At 41.8% G+C, this 27,081-nt stretch overlaps 1 protein-coding gene across 9 annotated transcripts in view; it reads left to right on the top strand.

Annotated features, from left to right (window-relative positions):
• Rubcn (rubicon autophagy regulator) overlaps window positions 1-27,081 on the top strand; it is a 78,720-nt gene that overhangs the window by 40,315 nt on the left and 11,324 nt on the right. For 4 of the 9 annotated variants that reach the window (XM_070029983.1, XM_070029980.1, XM_070029976.1 and 1 more), the window contains 9 exons: window positions 1,937-2,096; window positions 2,662-2,768; window positions 7,565-7,721; window positions 8,521-9,054; window positions 10,672-10,716; window positions 13,566-13,678; window positions 16,250-16,460; window positions 16,798-16,899; window positions 21,440-21,514. In XM_070029983.1, the coding sequence (XP_069886084.1) occupies window positions 1,937-2,096; window positions 2,662-2,768; window positions 7,565-7,721; window positions 8,521-9,054; window positions 10,672-10,716; window positions 13,566-13,678; window positions 16,250-16,460; window positions 16,798-16,899; window positions 21,440-21,514 (1,504 nt within the window). The remainder of the gene's footprint in view (window positions 1-1,936; window positions 2,097-2,661; window positions 2,769-7,564; window positions 7,722-8,520; window positions 9,055-10,671; window positions 10,717-13,565; window positions 13,679-16,249; window positions 16,461-16,797; window positions 16,900-21,439; window positions 21,515-27,081) is intronic. The other 5 variants (XM_070029979.1, XM_070029978.1, XM_070029982.1 and 2 more) reach the window with 3 other exon arrangements.

The following is a 27,081-nucleotide window of genomic DNA, read 5'->3' as shown; positions in this document are numbered from 1 at the left end:
TTTTTTTTCTTTTTGCTTATGTGGTGCTGAAGAATGGAACCCAAGGTCTCTGGCATGCAAAGCATGCACTCTACCACTGAGCCACCTTCCCAGCCCCTGGTTTTTCCACTTTTTAAGTTCTGTTTTGATTTCCTTTTTCAGGTTTTTAAAGTTTTCATCATAGAGGTCCTTCACTTCTTTGGTTAAGTTAACTCCTAGGTATTTTATTTTTTGTGGGGCTGTTACAAATGGAGTTGCTTTCCTGATTTCAGCTGTGCTCTTCTCATTGTTGGCATACAGAAAAGCCATTGATTTTTGAGGGTTAATTTTTACTCTGCTACTTTGCCAAAGTTTCAAATCAGCTTGAGTAATTTGGGAGTGGAGTCTGTGGGATTCTTTAAATACAAGGTCATGTCATCTGCAAGGAGGGAGAGTTTTACTTCATCTTTCCCTATTTGGATCCCCTTTATAAAAGTAACTTTTAAATGATCAGTTACCAAGTTACAGGTGTCATACTGTGGCTTATCTTTTTCCTTCTTTTATATTTTCAAATAAGCCTCTTTCCATCTTTTCTATTTTTATTCTTTTCATTTGTTTGTTTTGAGACAAGGCCTTGTTCTATAGTCCAGGCTGGACTCAAACTTGCAGTCTTCCTGTCTCTCAAGGGCTAGGATTACAAGTGTGTACTACTACATCTATCTTTCAGATTTCTTTTCTAAAATATGTTGCTGCAGAGATTTCCTGATAGAAGCTGCTAGAAGTTGCCATTCATACATTTTGTTGCACTGGTCCTAGACTATGAGTTTAGAAACTTTCAAGGAGGAAGTTCCAAATAGAGAATACTATGGCTAGACTGAAAAAGAAGCGACTGGCTGGGAATGTGGCTTAGTGGTAGAGTGCTTGCTAGCATGCATGAAGCCCTGAGTTCAATTCCTCAATAACACATAAACACAAAAAGCCAGAAGTGGCTCTGTGACTCAAATGGTAGAGTGGTAGCCTTAAGCAAAAGCAGCTTAGGGACAGAGCCTAGGCTCTGAGTTCAAGCCCAGGACTGGCAAAAAAAAAAAAAAAAAAAAAGTGACTGGTTGGTTTTTCTTTTTTTTTGTTTTTGTTTTTGGGTCCGGTCATGGGGCCTGAACTCCGGGCCTGGGCGCTGTCCCTCAGCTCTTCAGCTCAAAGCTAGCGCTCTACCACTTGAGCCATAGCACCACTTCCGGCTTTTCTCTTTTTGCTTATGTGGTGCTGAGGAATGGAACCCAGGGCCTCAGGCATGCAAGGCAAGTGCTCTACCGTTAAGCCACCTTCCCAGCCCGGGTTGGTTTTTCTTTGGTGGAAAGTCTTTGGTAGCATTTGCCTAAATCCTTCTCCCTAACAATTTTCTTGCATTCCTTTCTGGAGGCCTCCTGAAATAGAGAACTCTATGAGAAAGTCCAAGAGGATATTCCTTTGAATATCCCAGTACAACTGTCTCTTTGAAGCTAGAATGTAAAGAACCAGATATAGCAGCTTTGTCTCTCCCACAGTTGCATATCAGGACTTTACTGCTCAGTGCCTTATTGGAGACCCATTATAGCAGTTAAGCTATTAATCTCTATTTCATTCTCCTCCCCCAGTGTCCTCTAGATGTGGTTCTCAGGTGATTAGTCCTCTGTGTTTCTGTACTCCCCCCCACCCCATATTGGTCTTGGGGTTTGAACTCTGGACCTGAGCTCTACCCCTGAGCTTCTTTTTGTTTAATGCTAGAAGTGGAGCCATAGCTCCGCTTCTAGTTTTTGAGTGGTTAATTAGATAATTTGAGTGGATAAAAATCTCACAGGGACTCTTCCTCCCAGGCTGGCTTCAAACTGTGATCCTCAGATCTCAGCCTCCTGAGTAGCTAGGATTATAGGCATGAGCCATTGGCACCCAGCTGAACTTTTTTGATATATATTTTAATTCATGTCTCTTTGTCTCCTAGTTCATCAACTTGCATGAGAATGGCCAAAGCAGCACTGATGGTGTGAATGAGCGTGCTGTGGCAGAGCTGTGGTTACAGCACAGCCTGCAGTCCCACTGCCTCTCAGCCCAACTCCGGCCTCTGCTTGGAGATAGACAGTATATCAGGAAATTCTACACAGGTAGGTAGAGGTCTTTTAGGGTTGCTTCATATATATACTTCCTTTTTGCCTTCCATCTCACTTTTCCTCTGTAGACAGACAACCTGTTAGAGCCTCATATTTTACACTTGATGCTATAGATTCTACTCAGAAACAGATATCTAGCCTTTTCTCTCACCTCCTCTGAAAAACTTAATCATGCTTTATATTAAGATATTCCCCTACACTGATACATACAAGTCAATAATAATAACCACCACTCATTGTTAAACTATACTTTTCACAACAGCCAGGGGAGTTGTATGTTAGCATCATGTTTTTCAACCAGAGAAGCAGTTGAGGTTAGATAATGGCTGCAGTTACCCAAAGCCATGATCTAGTTATAGGTCATTCTGACTTTTGAGCCTCTTATTTTGATCTCCTTATTGGACTAGAATTAGCTCCTCCTATATTTTACTTGTCTCTGAATTCCTTTCCGCCCACAGTCGCATGAGTTTCCCCCTCAGTTCCTTTACTCTTTCCTTCAGCTTCTCTCTCCCAAGGCCATCGAGGAAGTCCATCACTATAGTAACTTTTTTCTTCCTAGAAACTGCTTTCCTGCTAAGTGATGCCCATGTTACCGCCATGCTCCAATGCCTAGAAGCAGTGGAACAGAACAACCCTCGCCTTCTGGCTCAGATTGACGCATCTATGGTAAAAGGGACAAGTAATTATTTGTCTGTGATGTAACCCTGAGTAGCAAATGACTTATTCACTATGGAGTTATGAGCTAAAAGGCTTTTTTTTTTTTTTTTTTTTTTTTTTTTTTGCTACTCCTGGGTTTTTTTTTTTTTTTTTTTTGGTCGGTCGCGGGGCTTGAACTCTGGGCCTGGGCGCTGTCCCTCAGCTCTTCAGCTCAAGGCGAGCGCTCTACCACTTGAGCTACAGTGCCACTTCCGGTTTTCTGGTGGTTTATTGGAGCTAGGAGTCTCATGGTCTCTCCTGTCCAGGCTGGCTTTGAACCTCGATCCTCAGATCTCAGCCTCCTGAGTAGCTAGGATTACAGGTGTGAGCCACCAGCGCCTGGCTAGTCCTGGGGTTTTAACTCAGGGCCTGGGTGCTGTCCTTGAGATTCAAATTTTGCTCAAGGCTAGCACTCTACCACCTGAGCCACAGTGCCACTTCCAGCTCTTTCTATGTATGTGGCACTGAGGAATAGAACCCAGGGCTTCGTATATGCTGCTAGGCAAGCACTCTACCACTGAGCCACCTTGCCAGCCCTGCTTTTATTTTTTTAAATGTTTGAGAAGAAGGGGAGATACTCCTAAGTACTTATTGAAATGGAGAGTTTAAGCTTAGATCACAGCTTGTTGTATCCGTGTTTGTGCGTATTTTTTTGTTTGTTTTTTGCTGCCTGTCCTAAGGTTTGTACTCAGGGCCTAGGCACTGTCTCTGAGCTTTTTTTGCTCAAGTCTAGCACTCTGCCATTTAAGCCACAGCTCCACTTTGAAGCCTGCCTCTGCTGGCTTCAAAATTGTGATCCTTAGATCTTAGTCTCCTGAGTAGCTAGGGTTACAGGTGTGAGCTGCTGGCTCCTGACTTGTGTGTATATATCTTAAAAACCCTCGGCACCCTTGAAATATGCTTCGTTAAAAGCAGGCTTGACAAAGAACTAGAGAGAAGAGGGACAGTTCTGTAGAAGTTACATTGTCACACCTGGGATGGCTTAGTGGCACATAGGACCTGCCATTTTTTTTTTCTTTTGATATGATGAAAATTTTGTAGTACAAAGAAAATTTTGCTACCTGTAATTAATTTATCCCATTACTAATATTTCAGTCAGTACCTTAGCTAGAATAGAACCAGATCCTGTATTCCTTTTAGGGCAGAAAAATCTCCTTTTGCTTAGTTTCTACATTTTATTTATTTATTTTTGTCGGTCGTGGGGCTTGAACTCTGGGCTTGGGTGCTGTCCCTCAGCTCTTCAGCTCAAGGTGAGTGCTCTACTGCTTGAGCCACAGCGCCACTTCCGGTTTCCTAGTGGTTTATTGGAGATAAGAGTCTCACGGACTTTCCTGCCCAGGCTGGCTTTGAACGGTTATCCTCAGATCTCAGCCTTCTCAGCAGCTAGGATTACAGGTGTGAACCACCGGCACCCAGCTGGTTTTTAAATTTTTATGGATTACTATCCGTGAATACTTTCTATGTGTTATGCATAGTGATATGTATAAACCACAAATCATCTCATTTAATCCCCACAACTATAGGAAGCAGGTATTAATCTCCTTCTCTCTCTCTCTCTCTCTCTCTCTCTCTCTCTCTCTCTCTCTCTCTCTCTCTCTCTCTCTCTCTCTTTTCCCCCCCACCTCACGGGTTTTTCTTTTGCCAGTCCTGGGGCTTGAACTCTGGGTACTGTCCCTGAGCTTCTTTTGTCAAGGCTAGCACTCTACCTTGAGCCACAACCACTTCCGGCTTTTTCTGTTTATGTGGTACTGAGGAATGGAACCCAGGGCTTTATGTATGATAGGCAAGCACTCTACCAGTAAGCCACATTCCCAGCCCCCCCACCCTCTCTTTTTAAATTTTTGGCAACACTAGGTTTTGAACTCAGGCCTTTTGCTTACTAGATAGGTGTTCTACCAACAAGCCATGCCTCTAACCTATTTTTCTTTTTTCTTTTTTTTTGGATCCAGTCGTTGGGCCTGAACTCTGGGCCTGGCCACTGTCCCTTAGCTCTTCAGCTCAAGGCTAGCACTCTACTACTTGAGCCACAGTGCCACTTCCGGCTTTTTTCTTTTTGCTTATGTGGTGCTGAGGAATTGAACCCAGGCCCTCATGCACGCAAGGCAAGCGCTCTACCACTGAGCCACTTTCCCAGCCCTTATTTTTCTTATTTTTGAGATAGGGTCTCACTTTTACCTGGATTCCTATCATAGCTGAGATGATAAGTATACACTACCTTACCCAGCTACTGGTTGAGAAAGGGTCTTACGTGTATGCCCGAGCTGACTTTAACCACGATCCATCCACACAACTTGGCTACAGGTGTAAAACACCTGGCTACTAATCTCTTTTTATAAAAAGAACCACTGAAGGGATACAAAATAAACCCACAAAAATCAGTTGCCTTCCTATACACTGATAATGTACAGGAAGAGAGGGAAATAAAGGGAGCAACCCCATTCACAATAACCTCCCGAAAAATAAAATATTTAGGAATTAACCTAACCAAAGATGTAAAAGAACTATTTAATGAGAACTATAAAAAGTTAAAGAAAGAAATTGCAGAAGACACTAGGAAATGGAAAGACCTCCCATGCTCCTGGATAGGCCGACTTAATATAGTAAAGATGGTAATACTTCCAAAACTAATATACAAATTCAACGCAATTCCTATTAAAATCCCAATGACGTACATCTCTGAAATACAGAAAACAGTCCAAAAATTCATATGGAACAACAAAAGACCTAGAATAGCCAAAACAATTCTAGGGGATAAAGACAATATGGGAGGGCTATCCATGCCGAACTTCAAACTCTACTACAGAGCTATAATAACAAAGACAGCATGGTACTGGCACAAAAACAGACCCGAAGACCAATGGAACAGAATAGAAGATCCAGAAATAAATCCACAGGCCTACAGCCAGCTGATATTCGACAAAGGAGCCAAAGACATACAATGGAAAAAACACAACCTCTTCAACCGCTGGTGCTGGGAAAACTGGGCAGCCACATGCAGAAAACTAAAAGTGGACCCCAGCCTATCACCATGCACCAACATCAACTCAAAATGGATTAAAGACCTTAACATTAAACCTGAATCTCTGAAACTACTGCAGGACAGAGTAGGAGAGACACTTGAACTAATAGGCACAGGAAGGAACTTCCTGAACAGAGTCCCAGGGTCACAACAAATTGGAGAGAGACTCGACAAATGGGACTACCTTAAAATAAAAAGCTTCTGCACAGATAAAGCTATCGCAACCAAGCTAGAAAGACAACCAACTAATTGGGAAAAAATATTTACCAGCAATATATCAGACAAGGGGTTAACATCCTGTATATACAGGGAACTCAAGAAACTAATCCCTCCCAAACCTAACAAACCAATTACTAAATGGGCAAGGGAACTAAAGAGGGACTTCTCAAATGAAGAAATAAAAATGGCAAAGAAACACATGAGGAAATGTTCATCATCCCTGGTGGTGAAGGAAATGCAAATAAAGACAACCCTGAGATACCACCTTACCCCAGTCAGAATGTCCCACATCCACAAATCAGCCAACGACAAATGCTGGAGGGGATGTGGAGAACGAGGAACGCTATTACACTGCTGGTGGGAATGTACACTCATACAACCACTTTGGAAAGCAGTCTGGAGGGTCCTTAGAAAGCTAAAGATTGACCTCCCTTACGACCCAGTCATACCACTTCTAGGCATCTACCCTGAACAACAGGAACCAATATACAAGGACACGTGCACCTCCATGTTTATTGCAGCACTGTTCACAATAGCTAGGATATGGAAACAACCTAGATGCCCCACCACAGATGAATGGATCCAAAAATTGTGGTATCTATACACAATGGAATATTATGCAGCCATTAGAAATGACAAAATAATGGCATTTGCAGGGAAATGGATGGAGCTAGAAGGAATCATGTTGAGTGAGGTAAGCCAAGAACGAAGAGACAAACAGTACATGGTCTCCCTGATAAGCGGATGATAAATCCAAAATGTTAGGTGATATGACAAAACTAACAGGACTTAAGAAACAAAGAACTCCCACTCATCTGGCTGAACCACTACTAAATATCCCCATGCTGCTGATCACGTGTATGGTATATAACATATGAACACCGTTATATATTACAGACTGTGATAGACAATTTGCTCCAGGAAAGTTAGAATGAACGTGTGACTTTAAATGAGCATCATTATTCCACAATACTGTGAATTTCCGGAAATTAAGTAATCACTTAATCACAATCAAAAAAAAAAAAAAAAAAGAACCTTGGGGAAGGGAGGGAGGGAGGGGATGGTAGGGAGAAAACAATGGAGGGGGTAACAATGTTCAAGAGGAAGTGTACTCATTACCCCACTCATGTAACTGTAACCCTCTGTATAGAATCTTTACAATAAAAAAATTAAAAAAAAAAAAAAAAAAAAAAGAACCACTGAAGGTAAATTGGTTGCCCAAAGTTCTGACAGAATGGCTTATTAGTTGCAAGTGTAAATTAGAGCCCTAATCTGTCTGGCTTCTGACATCACACACATAGTTGTAAGCACCTTCAGGAGAGATTACCCCTACTTTGTCCATTTACAAGGATTCTAGTGTGTACAAGACTGCAGTTTCAAAGTTATATGATAGAGTGTAGCTACAAGCTTGGGCTATAGTCCAAGTGTAATGTCAAAGGCTAGTTTCTATCAGCATTTCTGTGATACTGCGCACCCTCCTCTGAGGGCCTCTATCCTTGACTCTGATCCATGTTTTGTTTTGTTTTAGTTTGCCAGAAAGCAGGAAAGTCCACTGCTGGTAACAAAGAGCCAGAGCTTGACAGCTCTGCCTGGCTCCACATATACTCCTCCAACCAGCTATACTCAACATTCCTACTTTGGATCCTCCTCCAGCCTACACCAATCCATGTCCAACCACAGTTCAGGTATGGGGGCAGGAATGATTGGTATTTACATAAATAGTAAAGGAATTTGTGAGTTCTCAAAGGTTGATAATTGAGCCTTAGGTTGGTGGAATTTGTGAAACTTTACTTAATAATGGAAGTCTTTAAGAAGTTTTATAGCAGCTAATCCAAGATAGTTCAGTAGAATCATTAAGGAGATGTTTTTAGGTTCTTGAGTTTCTAATCTACATTGCAAAGAAGGCACTTAAATAGTAGCTAACATTCATTGAGTGCCTACAATGTGCTAGACTCTTGTAATGAATTGGTATTTATTATCTCATTTGATCCTTAAAACAGTCATGTGAGGTAGGTAATTGCTTATTTTACAGATGAGCAATGCATACCAACAAAGCCATAGTTTCAAAGCCCATACTTTTGACTTTGTTGCTTTTAAATAATTTTTTACTTTAACTGACATTTATTTTTCTGAGGTAACATGTGTTTTATACTTAGTAACAATTGCAATTTGAGTTCTTTTTTTTTTTTTTTTTTGGTGGGTCTTGGGGCCTGAACTCTGGGCTTGGGCACTGTCCCTCAGCTCTTCAGCTCAAGGCTACTACTCTACCACTTGAGCCACAGTGCCACTTCCAGCTTTTTCTGTTTATGTGGTGCTGAGGAATTGAACCCGGGGCCTCATGCATGCAAGGCAAGCGCTCTACCTCTGAGCCACCTTCCCAGCCAGCGATTTGAGTTCTTAGTTGTGGAGAATTTCTTCATATATATCACAATACTCCAGCTCAACTTTCTCTCCTTTTTTATCCTTTTTTTTTTTATATACTAGAGAGAAGATCTACTTTCTCTTCACTCTCTGGCCCTTCCCAGAATCTTCAAGAAGACAGAAGACAACCATTACCAGTAGAGGATCAAACCATCCAACCCTTACTGCTTTCGGATTCTGTACAAGCACAGAATTTCCCATCGACCCCAGTTGAGATGAGCTCAAGCACTGTAACTAGCCCCTTAGAGGCATCCTGGGTCAGCAGCCAGAATGACTCCCCAAGTGATGCCAGTGAGGGGCCCGAATACCTGGCAATCGGCAACCTGGACCCCCATGGCCGGACTGCCAGCCATCAGAGTCAAAGCAGCAATGCGGAGAGTAGCAACTCTAATTTATTCTCCTCCAGCAGTTCTCAGAAGCCAGATTCTGTTGCTTCTTCCTTAGGAGACCAAGAGGCAGATAGGCAGAGCCAACTATCCAGTGTCCTTCGCAGATCCAGCTTCTCAGAAGGGCAGACAGTCACTGTCACCCCGGGGACAAAGAAGAGCCATATTCGCTCCCATTCGGATACCAACATTGCCTCCAAAGGAACTCCAGGTAATGAGTGCCACCCATCATTATACTAGCCATGGCAAGAGTCCCCTGATTTTAGGATAGAAGAGAAAGTTTCTAAAAATTTTCAAGTGGTTCAAAGAGAAGTTATGTGTCTGATGACATGTCATTCTGCTTTATGATGAAAGAGAGAAGTTTATAATGTAATACTTGACAAATCTGTGAGGCTGGATGTGATGCTGCTTGCCTGTAATCTCAGCACTCAGAAGGCTGAGGCAGAAGGGTTGTGAGTTCAAGGTTAGCTTGGGCTACATAGACCCTGTTTCAACAAAAACAAAACCAAACAAACTGAATATATTTATGTTTGTTCTTTCATATAATGCTAAATACTAAATGCTTTCCTGGATTCTTGAACAACAGTCTCGTTCAATTCCTCCTCTTTTTGTGATTCCTTTGAAGTTTGGTCAGGATATAAAAGGAGAAACAGATTGATATTAGAGTTTCCTAATTAAATGCAGGGATGTAGTCAGAATGGGATGATGTGACCTTGTAATCAAGAAGGTGGGACTACCTGCTGCATCATTAATTCAGACTGAGGCAGTCAGGTAAAGAACCCTTGCTCCTGGGACCTTCTCACAGTAATACTAGCTGTCAGCAAGGAGCAACCTTCCATGGGGAAAGTGGGTCTGTGCTTTTGCTGTCTCTCTGTCATCATCTCCCTGGGTTGTTGGGCTCTGGAAGTTCCATGAAAGCAAGTGTAACATAGACTTTTGTGCTTAAAGCCATTTTGAATCAGGGAATTCCCAGAAATAAAATATTAAAATGAAATGTAAAATATTAAGTCTAAAAAAGGCTGGGTGTTGGTGACTCATGTCTGTATCGTAGCTACTTTGGAGGCTGACTCTGAAGATCACAGCTCAAAGCCAGCTCAGGAGAACTTGTGAAACTCTTATCTCCAATTAACCACAAAAAGGCTGAGAGTGGAGCTCTTGCTCAAGTGGTAGAGTACTTGTCTTGAGCAAAAAAGCTCATGAACAGTGCCCAGGCCCTGAGTTCAAGCTCCAATACTGCCTCCCCCAAAAAAGACTAAAAAAAGGATTCCCATTGTTTCCATAATTTCTAGAAAGAAGAAAACTAATGGCCACAATTGAAACTTCTTGAGTGACAAACATTTCTTTCTTCCATCAAATTTGCCTTGTAGTTCTTTAGGAAAAAATTCTTTAACTAAAACCTACCTTGTTATAAGCTTCTTAGATGTGAAGAGTGGTTAGGTTAGATTTCATGTCATTTCTCCTGCAAGCTGGTGTCTTGTACTCCAGGTCACTGGCTTTTGAGCATGTTAAACTTTCCGGCTTCCATTTTTTAAAATTGCTTGCAATAATAGGAATTGAACTGAGGGCCTGCGTCATGCTAGGCAAGCACTCAACCAACTCCCATTCTTGTATCCATGTGGAGTCCGGAAACCATGGTAACCTGCTTAAGAATGCAGAAGTGTCCAAGGAAGTATGGTCATATATCATTTCTTGTACAAGGCATCCCCGTTCAGCACTGTAGTTCCCTCTTGGGAGTTAGGTCACCACTTTCCCCAGGTAACCATTCCACTTTCTCTAATCTCGTTTGTTCTGTCTGAACTCTCCTCTGCACCTATCCGTTTCTCTACAGGAGGCCCCAGGAATATCACCATTATAGTTGAAGATCCCATTGCAGGTTTGGGAGTCAATCCCCTACCTCTTTTTCCTTTTGTTCCTCTGTGACCACCTTGCTAAGTTTAAATCCTACTTTTTCAGTCTGGTGTCAAATCAAGTCTGGCTACTCTGTTCCTGGTGCAATGTTGAGACCTGTCATTGAAACGGCTCCAGTATTTCATGTGATATTGTGTGCTGCCCACAATTTCCAGAGTGCCTCGTTCCATCTTTCAACAGCTTCTGGGAGGCAGAATTGAGACTTAGCAATTCAATTTTGCTCAAAGGTATAACTGAGGCCTGCCTTTTGTCTAAGGCTTTACGGTGAATCAGTGGCAGAATGAGTACTTAATTATAACTGAGTACTTACTGTGGATTACTTATTTTTTCTTGACTTAACACCAGAATGTTTTATCCCTTTCTGTGGTCTTGGATATACTTGCATGTTTTTGCCTGTTCAAGTCCCCACTTCCTTTTTTTTTTCTTTCGCCTGTCTTCATGCCCCTGTGCATCCATATTCTAGCCATTGCACATTTGTCTAGTGACGTGAGTCTGTTTCCTTTGTTGTTATAGTGATGTTCAGAGAGGTTGTGTTCCATTCTGGGAACTGTAATTCATGGATATACTAACACTGCAGGAGTGTGTCTACCAGTCAGAATAGTGAGAAAGGATTAAAAACTGGTTTTCTGGTGGGTGAAGCCACTGTTTATATTAGCTTGAGAAAGGTTATAGATGAATAAAGTTTGCCAAACCTTATAGAGATGAGCCACCATAAGAATACAGATTTAGAATGTAAGGAAATGCTAAGAATTAGTGAATGGGCACCATCAGAGATAGTGAACTCAGTAAACAAACAAAAGGACTGACTGGCAACATTCATATTTTTTTTTAAAAGTGGGGCTGGGAAGGTGGCTCAGTGGTAGAGTGCTTGCCTTGCATGCATGAGGCTCTGGGTTTGATTCCTCAGCACCACATAAGCAGAAAAAGCCAGAAGTGGCACTGTGGCTCAAATGGTAGCGTGCTAGCCTTGAGCTGAAGAGCTGAGGGACAGCACCCAGGCCCAGAGTTCAGTCCCCACGACCGACCAAAAAAAAAAAAAAAGGTTTTGGTGTTCTAGTTTGTGTTGTGTACTGTTAGCTGGGGATCTCAAAGTCTCTTGCCAAGACATCATGGTGACTATTAGTTGAGCAGATTTCACTGTAGAGGTTGTCAATAGGTTGAACCTCCAGGAAAATATAAAATTATATTTGCTGGGCAGTGGATTTTTTTTTTCTGAGCAGAGCAGCTAACACATTGGCATCATTTGCCAGGGAAATGTGTTGAATGTGTCTCAAAAGTACCCTGCTCTTTTCTCAGGTACCCACTGGCTTTGCCTTCTATAGGACTGGAAATTGTGTTTCTTTTTGAGGAATGTCAGTTTTTAAAACTTCTTGTGGCTTGTTGCTATTTCTCCATTCCTAGCCCTCACTGGTTCCTATTCCTAGGCAGTCTTCTCCTAAAGCCCTGCCCTTCTTTTGCCAGTGACTGAGCCCTTTGGTGGCAAGGCTATCAACCCCAGTCCTTTCAGCATTTTTTGGTTGTTGCTTTTAAAGGACATCACCAGTTTTAATTTTCATTCTGTAGAAAATGTAAACTTGATATTGTATTAAAGCCTATTATGAAGGTATCAAAATTTTAAGGTGCTTGTTTTTGAAGACTTTCTTAAATTGGTTTGTCAAGAGGTTAGATGGGAGGAGAGAGAACTAAATGAATAAATTCATCTTGGTTTTGATTGTTTTCCTCCTTTGTCTTCCTCCTTTTGGACTATATAATCTCTTTCCCTTTAGAATAAACTGACATCCCATTTCCTTTCCCCCATGTATTCTGTATTCCTGGGCTGTTCAATATTGGAGAGCTCCTTTCACACCTTGCTCTGGAATTACTTAGAAAATGAGAACAGTTAAATGTTCTCCAGTGCTAGCCTTGTGTCTGCTGCTTACTTGTAGATAGGTTTTACTTCCTGTCTGGTCACTGACTAGAGAGTCCTCTAGTAAGAAGTCAGAGTGGAGAGGCCTTTGGCCTTACTCTGACTAAAGCAGTAAAGTCACATCAGACTCTTCAGTGACCAAGTAATTTCACTAGAAGGTAGACATCTTTCCATTCTAACTCTCAGAACGTGGAGTATACTAAGTGAGTACTGGGGAGGCCAGGGCTGAAATTCTCTTTTCACCCACTCTCCCTTCCTTCAGATTATGGAGCTCTGTGGAGGAAAGATACATATTATGCAATCTTACCCACCCTTTGTCATTTTCAACCCCTGTGCTAGAAATCACACATATGCAACACTTCTCTTGGTCTCCTCTCTACTCCCTGTCTTGTGCTCTGGGGTGTTATCTTGTATGTCATCCATCTCCAGATGGATGGTTCTCAAAGAGGTGAGAGGCATCTTGAAAAGAAACGTTGAGTATCTGGGTTTAATTATCAGAAGACAAAGTTCCATATGGAAATCATGCACAAGAGGAAGCCATTTGTGACCTGAGCACAGGATTTAATTTGTCTTTTTATTTTTTTTTATTTTTGTAGTGGGCTAAGAGGTACAGAATGTCATCTGTAAATGTAGATAGTGAAAGGATTGCCTCTGGGCTGTTTCCAGTTGTTTCACGGCTCTCCAACCATCTAGCTTAGTGCTCTGGGACTCTTAAGTGACCAATTAATTTTACTAGAAGATAGACATCTTCTTTCCAATTCTAATTCTCATTGTTGAGAGACTTGAAAGCACAGTTAGAGATAAAGTCATCCGAAGGATTTGCTCTTCTTTTTCCTGAAGAAGCATGGCTGTTACAGATTTGCACTTCAAGTCAGAACTTTTTACATCTACTTCCCATTTTCCTTCAGAGGGTGGTCAGTACCTGTGCTCAGAAGGCATGTTCCGAAGACCCTCAGAAGGACAGTCTCTCATCAGCTACCTCTCTGAGCAAGACTTCGGCAGCTGTGCAGATCTTGAAAAGGTGAGCAATGGAAGAAGCCAATGAAGATCTTGTGCTTGGAGAGCTGGCTTGAGGGTCAGTGGTGTTGTTTGTTCAAATGAAGTTTCAGGCACAACAGAGACTTAGGTATAATTTGGGTATAGATTTCAGTAAAGACAAGGTCAACAAGTTCTGTCACATACTTTCTTGTTGAGTCTAGAATAATAGTGATTTTTATCTTAGAAACTACTTTGGGCTGAGAAACATTTTGAACTTCAATTGCTTGTTTGTTGTTAAAACCTCACATAAATACTATTTCCAGAATCAATTTCTATACGTTATTCTAAGGCTCAGATATGTAATAAATAATACCCATCGCTTTATAGCTTACAAAGCACTCTTATCTTGGTTGAGTACATTTACCTATATGTTTCATATCTAGGTATATGATTTTGGAAAAGAGCCTAATTGAAATTACTAGGCGTCTTTTCTCTTCTGTTTTTTTAATTGTGTGTGTGTGTTTGCTTCAGTAAAACTTTATTGATTGGCACTGGTGGCTTATGCCTATAATCCTAGCTACTCAGGAGGCTGAGATCTAAGAATCATGGTTCAAAGCCAGCCCGGGCAGAAAAGTCTGTGAGACTCTAATCTCCGATTAACCATCAGAAAACCAGAAGTGGTGCTGTGGCTCAAAGTGGTAAATCACTAGCCTAGAGCAAAAGAGTTCAGGGACTGGACCCAACAACAGCAACAATAACAACAAAATCTTTATTATAAACACTGACATTTCATTTTCACCACTTTTTTTCTGGTTGTTATTATAAAGGTGATATACGAAGAGGTTAGGTGATCAGTACATTTCCTTTTGGACAATTGCATCCCTTCCCTTGCTCTCTCCCACATTTTCTTTTTAAACTGAAAAAGAACTTTATTAACTCTGTTTCAAGATTTTATTCCCAGGCTTTGTCAGCTTACTTAGCTATAAAGAATGAATTGTATATAAGAAAAACCTAAAATGAACCAGGCTAATGTTAGCTACTCAGAAGGCTGAGATCTGGAGGAGCACAGTTAAAGCCATCCCAGGTAGAAAATTCTGAGAGATGAAATCTCAAAAATAACCAAAAGAAAACAAAAAGTTAGACTGGAGGCATGGCTTAAGTGGTAGAGGGCCAGCTGAGCAAGCACAAGGTTCTTACTTCAAATTCTTGTACCAACAAAGAAACACTAAAAAGACAGTGTCCAGTGTCTTTGGATTTAAAAATATTGAAGACTTGTTGGTAGTACCAGCAGGAAAGAGAAGGGTAGATAGATGTAATCGAAGTAGTTTATTTGTATACATAAAAATAGAACAATGATGGGGCTGGGAAGTGGTAGAGCACTTGCCTTGCATGCATGAGGCCCTGGGTTCGATTCCTCAGCACCACATAAGCAAAAAGAAAAAAGCCGAAAGTGGCGCTGTGACTCAAGTGGTAGAGCGCTAGCCTTGAGCTGAAGAGCTGAGGGACAGCGTCCAGGCCCAGAGTTCAGGCCCCACGACCGGACCCAAAAAAAAAAAAAAAAGAACAATGAAACCTGTTGAAATTATTTTAGACAAAGGGAGGGAGTAAGGGAGTGATAGAAGGGATCAGTTTGATTAGGACATATTCTGTGCATGTATGGAAAGGTCACAATAAAACAGCTTGAGCAGCTACTATATGCTAATAAAAAATAAAGAAAAATATCAAAGATTTAAGCCACAAGCAGTGGTGAAAAAGGGCTTGCTGCCAGAAATGCCTGATCTTTGGGTTGCTAAACATACTCACTACTTCAGTATCAGGGATTTTGTTTTTTCCTATACTAGTTAGGGAGAATTGAGGGGTTTTATTTGTTTATTTGCTGTGCCAGTACTGGGGCTTGAACTCAGGGCCTTGCATTCTTGTTTGGCTATTTTGGCCAAAGCTGATACTCCACCACTCTACCACTCTACCATCTCTATTTCCATCTTTTTGCTGATTAATTGTAGATAAAGGTATTCTAGAGCCAGGCACTGGTGACTCTTGCCTGTAATCCTAGCTACTCAGAAGGCTGAGATCTGAGGATCTGGATTCAAGTCCCATGACCGACCAAAAAAAAAAAAAAAGTATTATAGACTTCTTCCTGGGCTGGTAGCTAAGATTATAGACCTGAGACACTAGCACCTGGCTATAGGTTTTGTTTGTTCATATTTTAAATCATATGCTATAGATCTGTGAACCAGTTCTCTCTGAGTTGTTCCGTTTCCACCAATTCACACTATGTGTATACTTTGATGACTTTTTCAGTTTGTTAGAGTAAAAATGAGGTTGCACTGAGAATTAAGGTTTGCATTTGGAGGTCTTGGGTCAACTAGCTGAGTTTTTCTTCTCATTTTGATGTAGAAAGTAGATTAGGGGAGGAGACAGGCATGTTCACGTAAGAGAACAAAGAAAATCTGGCCATTTGCTTTCCTCACAGAAGCTATGTGCATTTCCCCTGATGTTTTCATTAAGAGCAGCGCAGGTCTGGGAGCTCTGCTGCCTCTCATTGTGTTCAGTGAGGTGTTGGCTACTTCTAGTTCCTTGCCAAGCAATTTCTGTGATGCTCCTCTTCCTCCAGGAGAATGCCCACTTCAGTATCTCAGAATCCTTGATTGCTGCCATTGAGCTGATGAAATGCAACATGATGAGCCAGTGCCTGGAAGAGGAGGAAGTAGAGGAAGAAGACAGTGATCGAGAGATCCAGGAACTGAAGCAGAAGATCCGCCTTCGGCGCCAGCAGATCCGCACCAAGAACTTGCTCCCTGTGTACCAGGAGGCTGAGCATGGAAGTGAGTTAGGCCCATGAACAGTTTGGCTTCTGTCTCACAACTTCATTTCCTACATTAGAAATAGCTTCCCAGAGGCTGAGGGCGTAGTTGCTGTGGTAGAATGCCTGCCTAGCAAGGGTGAGGCCTGACATCAACCCCAGTGTTGCCAAAAAAGGAAAAAGAAAAAGGTATAGTTTCCTTCCAAAACTAATGTGAGAACTAAGAGAATTAATCTCAGGTTTACTTTTCAAATAGTAGTACCTCCTATTTACATATTTACATATTACATGGAAAGGAGTAAGGGACTCCTCTCTATCCTATTATATTATTATTATTATTATTACTATTATTTTAATAGGCTTTCGAGTCACCTCCAGCAGCTCTCAGTTCAGTTCTCATGATTCTGCACAGTTCTCGGACTCTGGCTCGGTTGATGACATTGATGAATTTGAAATCCAAGGTAAGAAATGACACTTTGTTACAGGGGGCCTTATTTATTACTGTTTCTTTCAATTTGGCATCATAGACTGAGAAACTCCCTGAATAGCAGACTTCAGTATGTTCTTTTATGGAATGTGGGTTACTGTAAGGGATACCTTCTCTTGTTAAAAAAGAATTCCTTTCAAGTTTAAGAAGAAAAGAACAATGAAGGGGAGTATCACGGGTAGTCTGGACGTGGTGGGGAAGTCACTATGGTGCTTCTTCCTCATTTCCATCTTTCTCTTAGATTCTCACTCTGATTCCTCCTTCTAGCTTTTTTTTTTTTTTTTTTTTTTTTTGCTGGTTCTGGGTCTTGAATTCAGGACCTGGGCTCTGTTCCCTGAGCTTCTCTAACTCAAGGCTAGAACACTATCACTTGAGCCACAGGGCCACTAGCAGCATTTTCTGAGTCATTTATTGGATATAGGAGTCTCATAGACTTTCCTGCCTGCCTGAACTGGCTTTGAAGCATGATCTTCAGATCTCAGCCTTCTAAGTGGCTAGGATTATAAGCATGAGCTACCTGCACCCAGCTTCCTTCTAGCTTGTTTAGCTGATCTGTGCCATATGAAAGGGCATGCTGTGTGCTCCATATCGCAACTGAAATTGCCTCAAACTATTTAAAGGGAGCTTTATGGTAATCCTAAGAGGATATGAGAAATTGTTGAAGGGGAAACAGAAAAGGGAAAATAACACCAACATATTTACAAAGTAGAACTTTAATTTCTGCCCTGTTAATGCTGAGTTGCATAGCAGAATTGGACTTACTGCTGTTGGAAGTATTAGCATAGAGAAGGCAAGGGCCATCTGGAATGGCACATAGATCCAGTCAATTTAATGTCCCATTCCTGCAACTCATGGGCTTCCTAAAGTTACTGTCAGTAAGACTGTGAGACAAACAAAAAAAGCAGTTAAGGAGAAAACTTTCTTATGGATATAACATAATGATTTCCTTAAAGAGATGAATTATATCTATAATATTCAACTACACTGTAACATGACCATGAATAGATCTTTCCTTGTATGGTAAAAAGTGGGTTCATCTCCCCAAAACCTCTAGATGAAGTAGCCAGATTTTTTCCCCATTCAAAAATTCAGATTTTGTCAGGCACTGGTGGTACACATCTGTAATCCTAGCTACTCAAGAGGCTAAGACAATCTGTAAGATTTTCCACTAAACTACCAAAAAAAAAGCCAGAAGTGGAGTTATGGGCTCAAGTGGTAGAGTACTTTCCTTGAACAACAAAGCTCAGGGACAGCATCTAGGCGCTGAGTTCAAGCCGCAGGTCCAGCACCCCCTTCTCCCCACCAAAAAAGAAAAAGATTAGATTTTTACAACATATTTTCCAGGTCTCCAGGAAGCCTTCTTTCTTTATTCACAGTAATGTACCTGATTGCTAGTCATAGCAGTAATAGTCACTTTTCAAACTCCTGTTTTAAGGTGGGCACAGTAAGCACAGTGTGAGGACAGCACAGACAAAAAGTTAGCAAGTCCCTTTCTCAGCAAACAGTTTAGCCATGTGGAAGACATAAGGAGGAGGATTGTGGTCTAGGCTGGCCCAAGCAAAAAGCATGAAACCCTATTTGAAAAAAAAAGTTACTGAAGGCATGGCTCAAATGGTAGAATGCATGCTTAGCAAGCACAAGGCCCATTCTGAATTCAAACCCTAATACAGTCAAAACCAAGCAAACAAAAACCTTTTTTTCTTCCTTTCTATGATTCTTCCTGCAACATCTCCAGTTCTCACGCACTACTTGGTATCCTCCAATTCTGATTTGACAGTTACTACCTAAAGTTAACACAAGCACTGATCCACGATGTAAGGGCTCAGTTTCACAACATTGCTCCTACTTCAGATGCCAAATACAAGTGGAGTCACCCACACTTATGCCCTGCTGATTACAAATTCAGGAATTCCCATGACTTGCCTCCACCCAGGCTGTATAATTTTCTAGAATGATTCACAGAACCTAGACAGTTACTATACTTAATGATTATGGTTTATATAAAAGGTAGAAATAAACAGCCTCATGGAAGCTGGGCGCTGGTGGCTCACGCCTGTAATCCTAGCTACTCAGGAGGCTGAGATCTGAGGATCGTGGTTCAAAGCCAGCCCGGGCAGGAGAGACCGTGAGACTCCTATCTCCAATAAACCACCAGAAAACCGGAAGTGGCGCTGTAGCTCAAGTGGTAGAGCGCTCGCCTTGAGCTGAAGAGCTGAGGGACAGTGCCCAGGCCCAGAGTTCAAGCCCCATGGCCGACAAAAAAAAAAAAAAAAAAAAAAAAACAGCCTCATGGAGAGGTATATTGAATAAGGACCTAAAGAGACTGAGCATAGGCAACTCTGTCTCTGTGGAATTGGGGTGCACCACTCACCCAGTATATTGTTTGCCTGTCAGGAAGTTCCCCAATTTTGTACTTGCAAGTGTGTGTGTGTGTGTGTGTGTGTGTGTGCGCGCGCGCGTGTGTGGTGTGTGTGTGTGTGTGTGTGTGTGTGTGTGTGTGTGTGTGTGTATGCCAGTAAAGAGACTCACCCAGTATATTGTTTGCCTGTCAGGAAGTTCCCCAATTTTGTAGTTGCGTGTGTGTGTGTGTGTGTGTGTGTGTGTGTGTGTGTGTGTGTGTGTGTGTTTGTGTATGCCAGTAAAGAGACTTGAAGTCAGAGCCTGGGCTCTGTCCCTTAGCTTTTTTGATCAAGGCTGGCACTCACCCACTTTTTCCTGCTTTTTGGTGGTTAATTGGCCATAAGAGTCTCACAGACCTTACTGCTTAGACTGGCTTTAAACCAAAATCTTTTGGATCCCAGCCTCTCAGTACCTAGATTACAGGTATGAGCCACTGGTACCAGGTGTTACAAAGATTTTCATAACATGGACATGAATGATTAAATCTTTGGCCATTGGTAATTAAACTTGATCTTCAACTCTTCTCTCTGTCTGGACTAACAGGGAGACTGAAGTTATGAGGCTTATTCTAGTGGTCAGCTCCCATCCTGAAGCATTTTTTCTTTCTTTTTTCTTTCCTTTTTTTTTTTTTTGTGTGTGTGTGTGTGTGTTGGTCCTAGGTCCTGAACTCAGGGTCCGGGCACTGTCACTGACCCCCACCCCCCCACCCCCTGCCAGTCCTGGGACTTGAACTCGGGGCCTGAGCACTGTCCTTGAGCTTCTTTTGCTCAAGGTTTACACTCTATTGCTTGAACCATAGCATCACTTCCAACTTTTTCTGTTTATGTGGTACTGAGGAATCGAACCCAGTGCTTCATGCATGCTAGGCAAGTACTCTACCACTTAGCCACATTCTCAGCCCTTACTGAGCTTTTTTGCTCAAGGCTATCTCTCTTTTCACTTGAGCCACAGCTCTACTTCCAGCTTTTTGGTAGTTAGAGATAAGAGTTTCAAAGACCTTTCTGCCTGGGCTGGGCTTCAAGCCTTCTCAAACAATCCTCATCTAGATCTTAGCCTCCTAAGTAGCTAGAATTGCAAGAGTGAGCCACTGGTGTCAGCTTGTTCTGAAGCTTTTGGAGGGCCAATTAATCACTTCAAGCCAAGCACGGTGCCTGACACTAGTAATCCTAGCACTAGGAAAGCTGAAACAGGAGGATCATGAATTTGAGGGCTGTCTGGGCTATATATAGTCAGACTGTCTCCAAACTAGACTAAACAAAAAGGAGTTATTTCATTAGTACATACTTAGATTTAATTGAAGGGGCTTCTTACGAAAAATTAAATGTTAAAGACATTGCTATCACTCAGAAAAATGCAAAGATTTGGGGAGTTCTCTGCAAGGAACCAGGTTCAAGGGCCAAATAGGTATTTATTATTATGTCAGTCTGTGATTGACTTGATCTCCAAATTAGAAGAAAATAAGAGGGTTCCTCCCTCTGGTTGGAATCAGCTGCAGAATTTCAAGCATGTAATAACAAGGTAAATTCAACAGCTTGCTGTTTTAGTGGGTGTGGAACAGTGCACTTGACTAAATGTTGCTTGTGGAAAAGCAGGCAGTCATGGGAAGCTAGTTAGTCTAGAAAAAGCTGCCTGGTGGGAGTTATGAAGTGCACTCTTGTTGGAAACTATTACTGTTGTGTGAACCCCAAGAGATGTTCAATGGACAATTTCCTCATTGGGTTCAAAATAGCAGTCCTTAAAGATGGTTTCTCAACATCTGGGTCCTGTAATTCTTCGTTGTAAGGGACTGTCTTGGGCACTGTAAGATCTTTAGTATCATTTCTTGCCTCTATCCATTAGATGCCAGTAGTACCCTTCTCCCTACCTAACAGTAACAATGTCTCCAGATAGTGCCCTCATGAGCCCTGATTGAGAAGCAGTGTCTTAGGAGAAACTTGAGGATGCAGTGGTTTTAGCAAGTAGCAGTAACCACCTTCCACATTATAGTAACTTCCTAAATGCCATTTCATTTTCTGGAACAGTAGTCAGGTCCTGATCCCCAAAACGTATTTCATTGGTTTATTTTCTGTCAGAAAGTTCACTAAAGGGCCCCTTTTATAATTATTATTGCACAGATGGTAGCGAAGGATCTAACCTGACTCACATATCAAAGAATGGACTCTCAGTATCAATGGCCTCCATGTTCTCAGGTAGCCTGTGTTGAAAATGTGATGTGCTTATAGATGCATGTGTGTGAGTGCTTGCAGAAGCTTTTGTACATACTTGATTGTGGGATTTCTGTCAAGGTTGAGACTATCTGGAATGGAGAACTCACTTGGAAACACCAGAGTTAGGCCCTAACAAAAAGCCAGTTATTGAATTCATTCACATATCTCTCATATGACTCCAGCAGCCCTGTGTTATCTTTGTGGATCCTTCCTATAGTGATAATTTTAGATGAAGTATTCTTGTGGCAGATGAAGGTAAATGGACAGTTTAGGAAAGAATGGGCAGATAAAGAATTAGTAACTCAAGGAGGCTGAGATCTGAGGACTGCAGTTCAGAGCCAGCCGAGGCAGGAGAAGTCTGGGAGACTCTTATCTCCAATTAACAACAAAAAGCCAGAAGTGGAGCTGTGACTCAAGTGGTAGAGCATTAACCTTTAGACACACACACACACATACACACACACACACACACACACCTACTCAGAGACAGTGCCCAGGCCCTGAAATCAAGCCACACACACACACACACACACACACACACACACACACAAACACACACACACACCCCTACTCAGGGACAGTGCCCAGGCCCTGAGATCAAGACACACACACACCCCTACTCAGGTGCCCAGGCCCTGAGATCAAGACACACACACACACACACACACACACACACACACACACACACACACACACACACACACACACACACACACACACACACACACACACACACACACACACACACACACACACACACACACACACACACACACACACACACACACACACACACACACACACACACACACACACACACCCTACTCAGGGACAGTGCCTAGGCCCTGAGATCAAGCCCCAGGACCAGCAAAAAATAAATAAATAAATAAATTTCAGTTCAAACCTATAGCTGAACTGCTTGCTGGCTTACAGCAAAAGCAAGTTATAATGACCCAAAACCTACTTTATCTTTAGAGTTTTTAATTTTCAGAAGCAGTTTCCAGAAGCTATCTCTTCTAGGTACTTTATACACCATTAGGAGTCACTGCTATAAATGTTTGACCTTACTAATTGTCTTACTATTCAAACAAAGAGGCTTTCTGTAGGTGGGATTAACAGTTTTCTATTGCCAATGGTTTTAAGACAAAAACCATAGAAAACTCAAACCTTTTAGTCTGTGATTGCTAATAGTGTCAGCCACTAGAATTTGAAGTAAGTATGGAAATGATATCAAGATTTAGAGAAAGAAAAGGAATGAGGTTTCTTTTTCTCTGCTCCTGAACTATCAGAATTCTAACGTTGTCTTCCCTGCTTGAGTTAAATTATCATAGGCCACTTGGTAACTGGTTTCTAATGTGTTCGTAGCCACAGTCCTTTGCTGGTGTGCATATACTCTGCTTCTCCCAGGAGGTATACCCTTATTTGGTCTTCCTAGCATCTTTCCTTCCTCAATTGGGAGCTTTACAATTTTTGTACATAGTGATGGGTTTTACACCAAGATTGAAGTCTTTTAAAACAAAAATACAGCTGTATCTGTCCTCCAACATTCCCAACACAGGGTAAGAGGACAGTAATCAGAAGTCTTTCTCAAAAGTAGTGACCTATCTGGATGCTGATGGCTCACTCCTGCAATCCTAGCTACTCAGGAGTCTGAGATCTGAGAATTGACATGCAAAGCCAGCCTGGGTAGGAAAATGTGAGACTCTCATCTTCAATTAACCACCTAAAAACGGAAGTGGAACTGTGGCTCAAAGCGGTAGAGTGCTAGCATTAAGCAAAAGAATCTCAGGGGGCTGGGAAGGTGGCTCAGTGGTAGAGTGCTTGCCTTGCATGCATGAGGCCCTGGGTTCGTTTCCTCAGCACCACATAAGCAGAAAAAGCCAGAAGTGGCGCTGTGGCTCAAGTGGTAGAGCACTAGCTTGAGCTGAAGAGCTGAGGCACAGTGCTCACGTCCAGAGTTCAGGCCCCATGACTGACAAAAAAAAAAAAAAAAAAAAAGCTCAGGGACAGTGCTCTCAGGCCCTGATTTTAAACCCCATTATTGACAAAATAAAAATTAAAAAAATAGTAACCTAAGTTATGTGTTCTTTTTACATATAATTCCCAATTATGGAAGAACAATTTTCAGTTTATTTTTCACTAGATTTCTTTTAATTTTCTGTTATTTGTCATGTTTCTGGTATTTAACCAGGTTTGTTACTGGTACCATTTTTTTTTCCAACAAAAACCCCATTATACTCACTATTAATCTTCTAGCCAATATACAGAGGTTTTCAGGTATGTTTCTTTCTTTTTTTAAATTTTTTTTTTTATTTGTGAACATACTGTACAGAGGGGTTACAATTACATGGGCAGGATAATGCGTACATTTCTTACCAAGCATTGCACCCTCCTCCTTTGTTTATCCTGTATGTTTCTTTCTTTTCTTTTCTTTTCTTTTCCTCCTCTTCCTCTTCCACCTCCTCTCTCCTCCTCCTCTCTCCTCCTCCTCTCTCCTCCTCCTCTTTCTCCTCCTCTTTCTCCTCCTCCTCTTCCTCCTTCTCCTCCTCCTCCTCCTCCTCTTCCTCCTCCTCTTCCTCCTCCTCCTCCTCCTCTCCCCCTCCTCCTCCTCCTCCTCCTCCTCCTCCTTCTTTATTGGATTTTGTACTCTGGGCCTCACAATCCTACTTAACTTTTTCATTCTACCACTTGAGCCACACCTTTACTTTCACCTTTTTGCTGGTTAATTATTCCATTATTTCTTCTCTACTTTCTTTGTAGATTCTTCTTGAATCTCAGACCTCTGCATATGTGTATCTAAAAGGGTCCAGCTAGAAGAGCTGAGGGACCCAAGCCCAGAGTACAAGCCCCACAACCGACAAAAATAAAATAAAATAAAATAAAATGGTTCAGCTAGAAGACAGAGATCACACAATAATTTGAATAGGAAAAGTTTAATATTAAGAATTATTGGAGCCAGGTGCCAGTAGCTCATGCCTGTAATCTTAGCTACTCAAGAGGCTGAGTGAGATCTGAGGATCATGGTTCGAAGGCAGTCTGGGCAGGAAAGTATGTGAGACTCTTATCTCAAGTTAAACACCAGAAAACTGGAAGTGGTAGAGCACTCCCCTTGAGCTGAGCTCAAGAACAGTGTCCAGGCCCAGAGTTCAAGCCCCACAACCGACAAAAAAGAAAAAAAAAAGAAAAAAAGAATTATTGGGCCAACTATGATGATTCATGCTTATAATCTCAGATACTCAGAAGGCAGAGATTGAGAGTATCATGGTTCAAGGCCCAGACTGGGCAAAAAATAAGATCCCATCTCAGCCAACAAGCTGACTATATGGTATGTATTTGGAATCCCAGCTTTGCCAGAGGTAAATGTAGAGGATTGAAGTCCAAGGCCAAAAAGACAACTAAAGCAAAAAAAGGCCTGGAGGAGGAAATGGAAACAAGAGGTTTTTATCTTCATTAGGAAAAAAAAAAAAAAGGACTGGAGGGCCATGGCTCAAGTGGTAGAGTACTTGCCTAGCAAGTATGAGACTCTTGAGTTAAACATCAGTATTGAGAAAAAGAAAAAAGAACCATAACATAGGTTTGAAGAAGACTGTAGAAGATTGGGTCATAAGGAATAAAAACAACTCATCAGAAGGGGCAGATACTGACGTCAGTCAGTCTCCCTAGGGCTGGAGAAGGAACAAATATAAAAGAGGGCCAGGTCTAAGATCCAGATCTCCTGGCTCCCTGGACAGTAGGGAAGCTCTGAACTGCAGAGAGAACTGTCTGAGATAGCATCCGTCATGGGGTATTGTCCACAGGGAGCTGCCAGGCCACCACCCTTCACTGTGAAACCATTCTCAGTGGCCAGGAGAGGTGTCTGGCTTCAGAACTTAGCAGTACTGAGAAATGGAGCTCCTGGGAAGGTGCTGAGCCTCTGGCACCCATTGAAAGCTGTCCCAGGAAGTCTTAGAGAGAAGCCAGCTCTCAGAGAAGTCAGTACTGCCACAGAGCCTCCTTCCTCCTCAGTGTCACTTCAGTGCCCTCTGGTGATAAAGCTTAACGTTGTACACGTGGGCCAAAGAAATGTTTATGGACCCAGCTCCACTATCACAGACTGAGTAACAAGAAGGGCAGATTCGTGACTAAAGCTTAATAAATCACTAGCTGCATATAAAAAGGAACATTCATAAGCTCTAGTTTTGACAAGTTTTTAAAAATTATATCGAATTCAAGTAATCAGTTGCTTCTTCTATCCTAGTTTTTTTTTTTTTGGGTCCAGTCGTGGGGCTTGAACTCTGGGCCTGGGCGCTGTCCCTCAGCTCTTCAGCTCAAGGCTAGTGCTCTACCACTTGAGCCACAGTGCCACTTCCGGCTTTTTTTCTTTTTGCTTATGTGGTGCTGAGGAATCGAACCCAGGGCCTCATGCATGCAAGGCAAGCACTCTACCACTGAGCCACCTTCCCAGCCCCCTTCTATCCTAGTTTTAAACACTTTTTTTGTCCTCTTAATACAGTGATAATAATAGTTCTCCATTTTAACATTTTCTCTTTGAATTAGTAATTACACAAAATTTAGAGGTATTGCCTTCTCTGCTGGAAGGAAAACAGGATGAAACCGACATGAAAATGGCCATTTCCTAGACTTCAGTTATTTTAATAAAGTTTTTCAGATTTTGTCAATTTCAAAGGTTCTTTTGTTTAGTTTTTTTTGATTGCTATTATAAAGCTGATACACAGAGGGGTTACAGTTTCATAAATCAGGTAATGAGTACCTTTCTTTTTGGACAGTGCCACCCCTTTCCTCGTTGTATCCCAGTTTTTCCCTTCTGTGCTGGTCATCCCAATGCCAGGCAACTTCATGTTGTTGTTTGTTTTTCTATTTTCTAATTTTTCTTTTCATTTTTCTTTTTCATTTTTTTTTTTGGTCCGGTCATGGGGCCTGATCTCTGGGCCTGGGCGCTGTCCCTCAGCTCTTCAGCTCAAGGCTAACTCTCTACCACTTGAGCCACAGCGCCACTTCCAGCTTTTTTCTTTTTGCTTATGTGGTGCTGAGGAATCGAACCCAGGGCCTTAGGCATGCAAGCAAGTGCTCTACCACTGAGCCACCTTCCCAGCCCTAATTTTTCTTATTAATAAAGCAATGATAATTTCCCTATTGTAGCTATAGAGTGAGGCCTTAACATCAGTACTTTAGGAAAATTATTTGTGTCAGAGGATCAATGAAAATTTTCATAATCATGTTAAATTCCACTGGAAGTTGAGATCTTTCTCAAGTGCTGTTATTTTGGGTACATTTAATCCATCCATTTAGTAACTGCCCTCTTTTCTATTTACTCCTAAATTATCTTAGACCTTGTTCTATATCTATCCACATCTTCAACTAGTATTCCACCCACATGAACTTAGTCATCTGCTGGAACCAACCAGAAAGTCAGCGAAGCAACATAGTGCAGGCCCAGGAGAGCCTTAGTGAACGTGATAAATGTCAAGTGCTATGTCCCTCTTCATGTCAGATAGTGCTCTCCCTCTATATGCCCAGGGTATGACTCTTCTCTAAGCAGCATAGTCCTC

The sequence above is a fragment of the Dipodomys merriami genome, unplaced genomic scaffold, assembly GCF_024711535.1.
Source record: "Dipodomys merriami isolate MVZ:Mamm:240054 unplaced genomic scaffold, mDipMer1.0.p SCAF_2, whole genome shotgun sequence".
Classification (NCBI taxonomy): domain Eukaryota; kingdom Metazoa; phylum Chordata; class Mammalia; order Rodentia; family Heteromyidae; genus Dipodomys; species Dipodomys merriami.
This window is presented reverse-complemented; position numbering and strand designations above follow the sequence as displayed.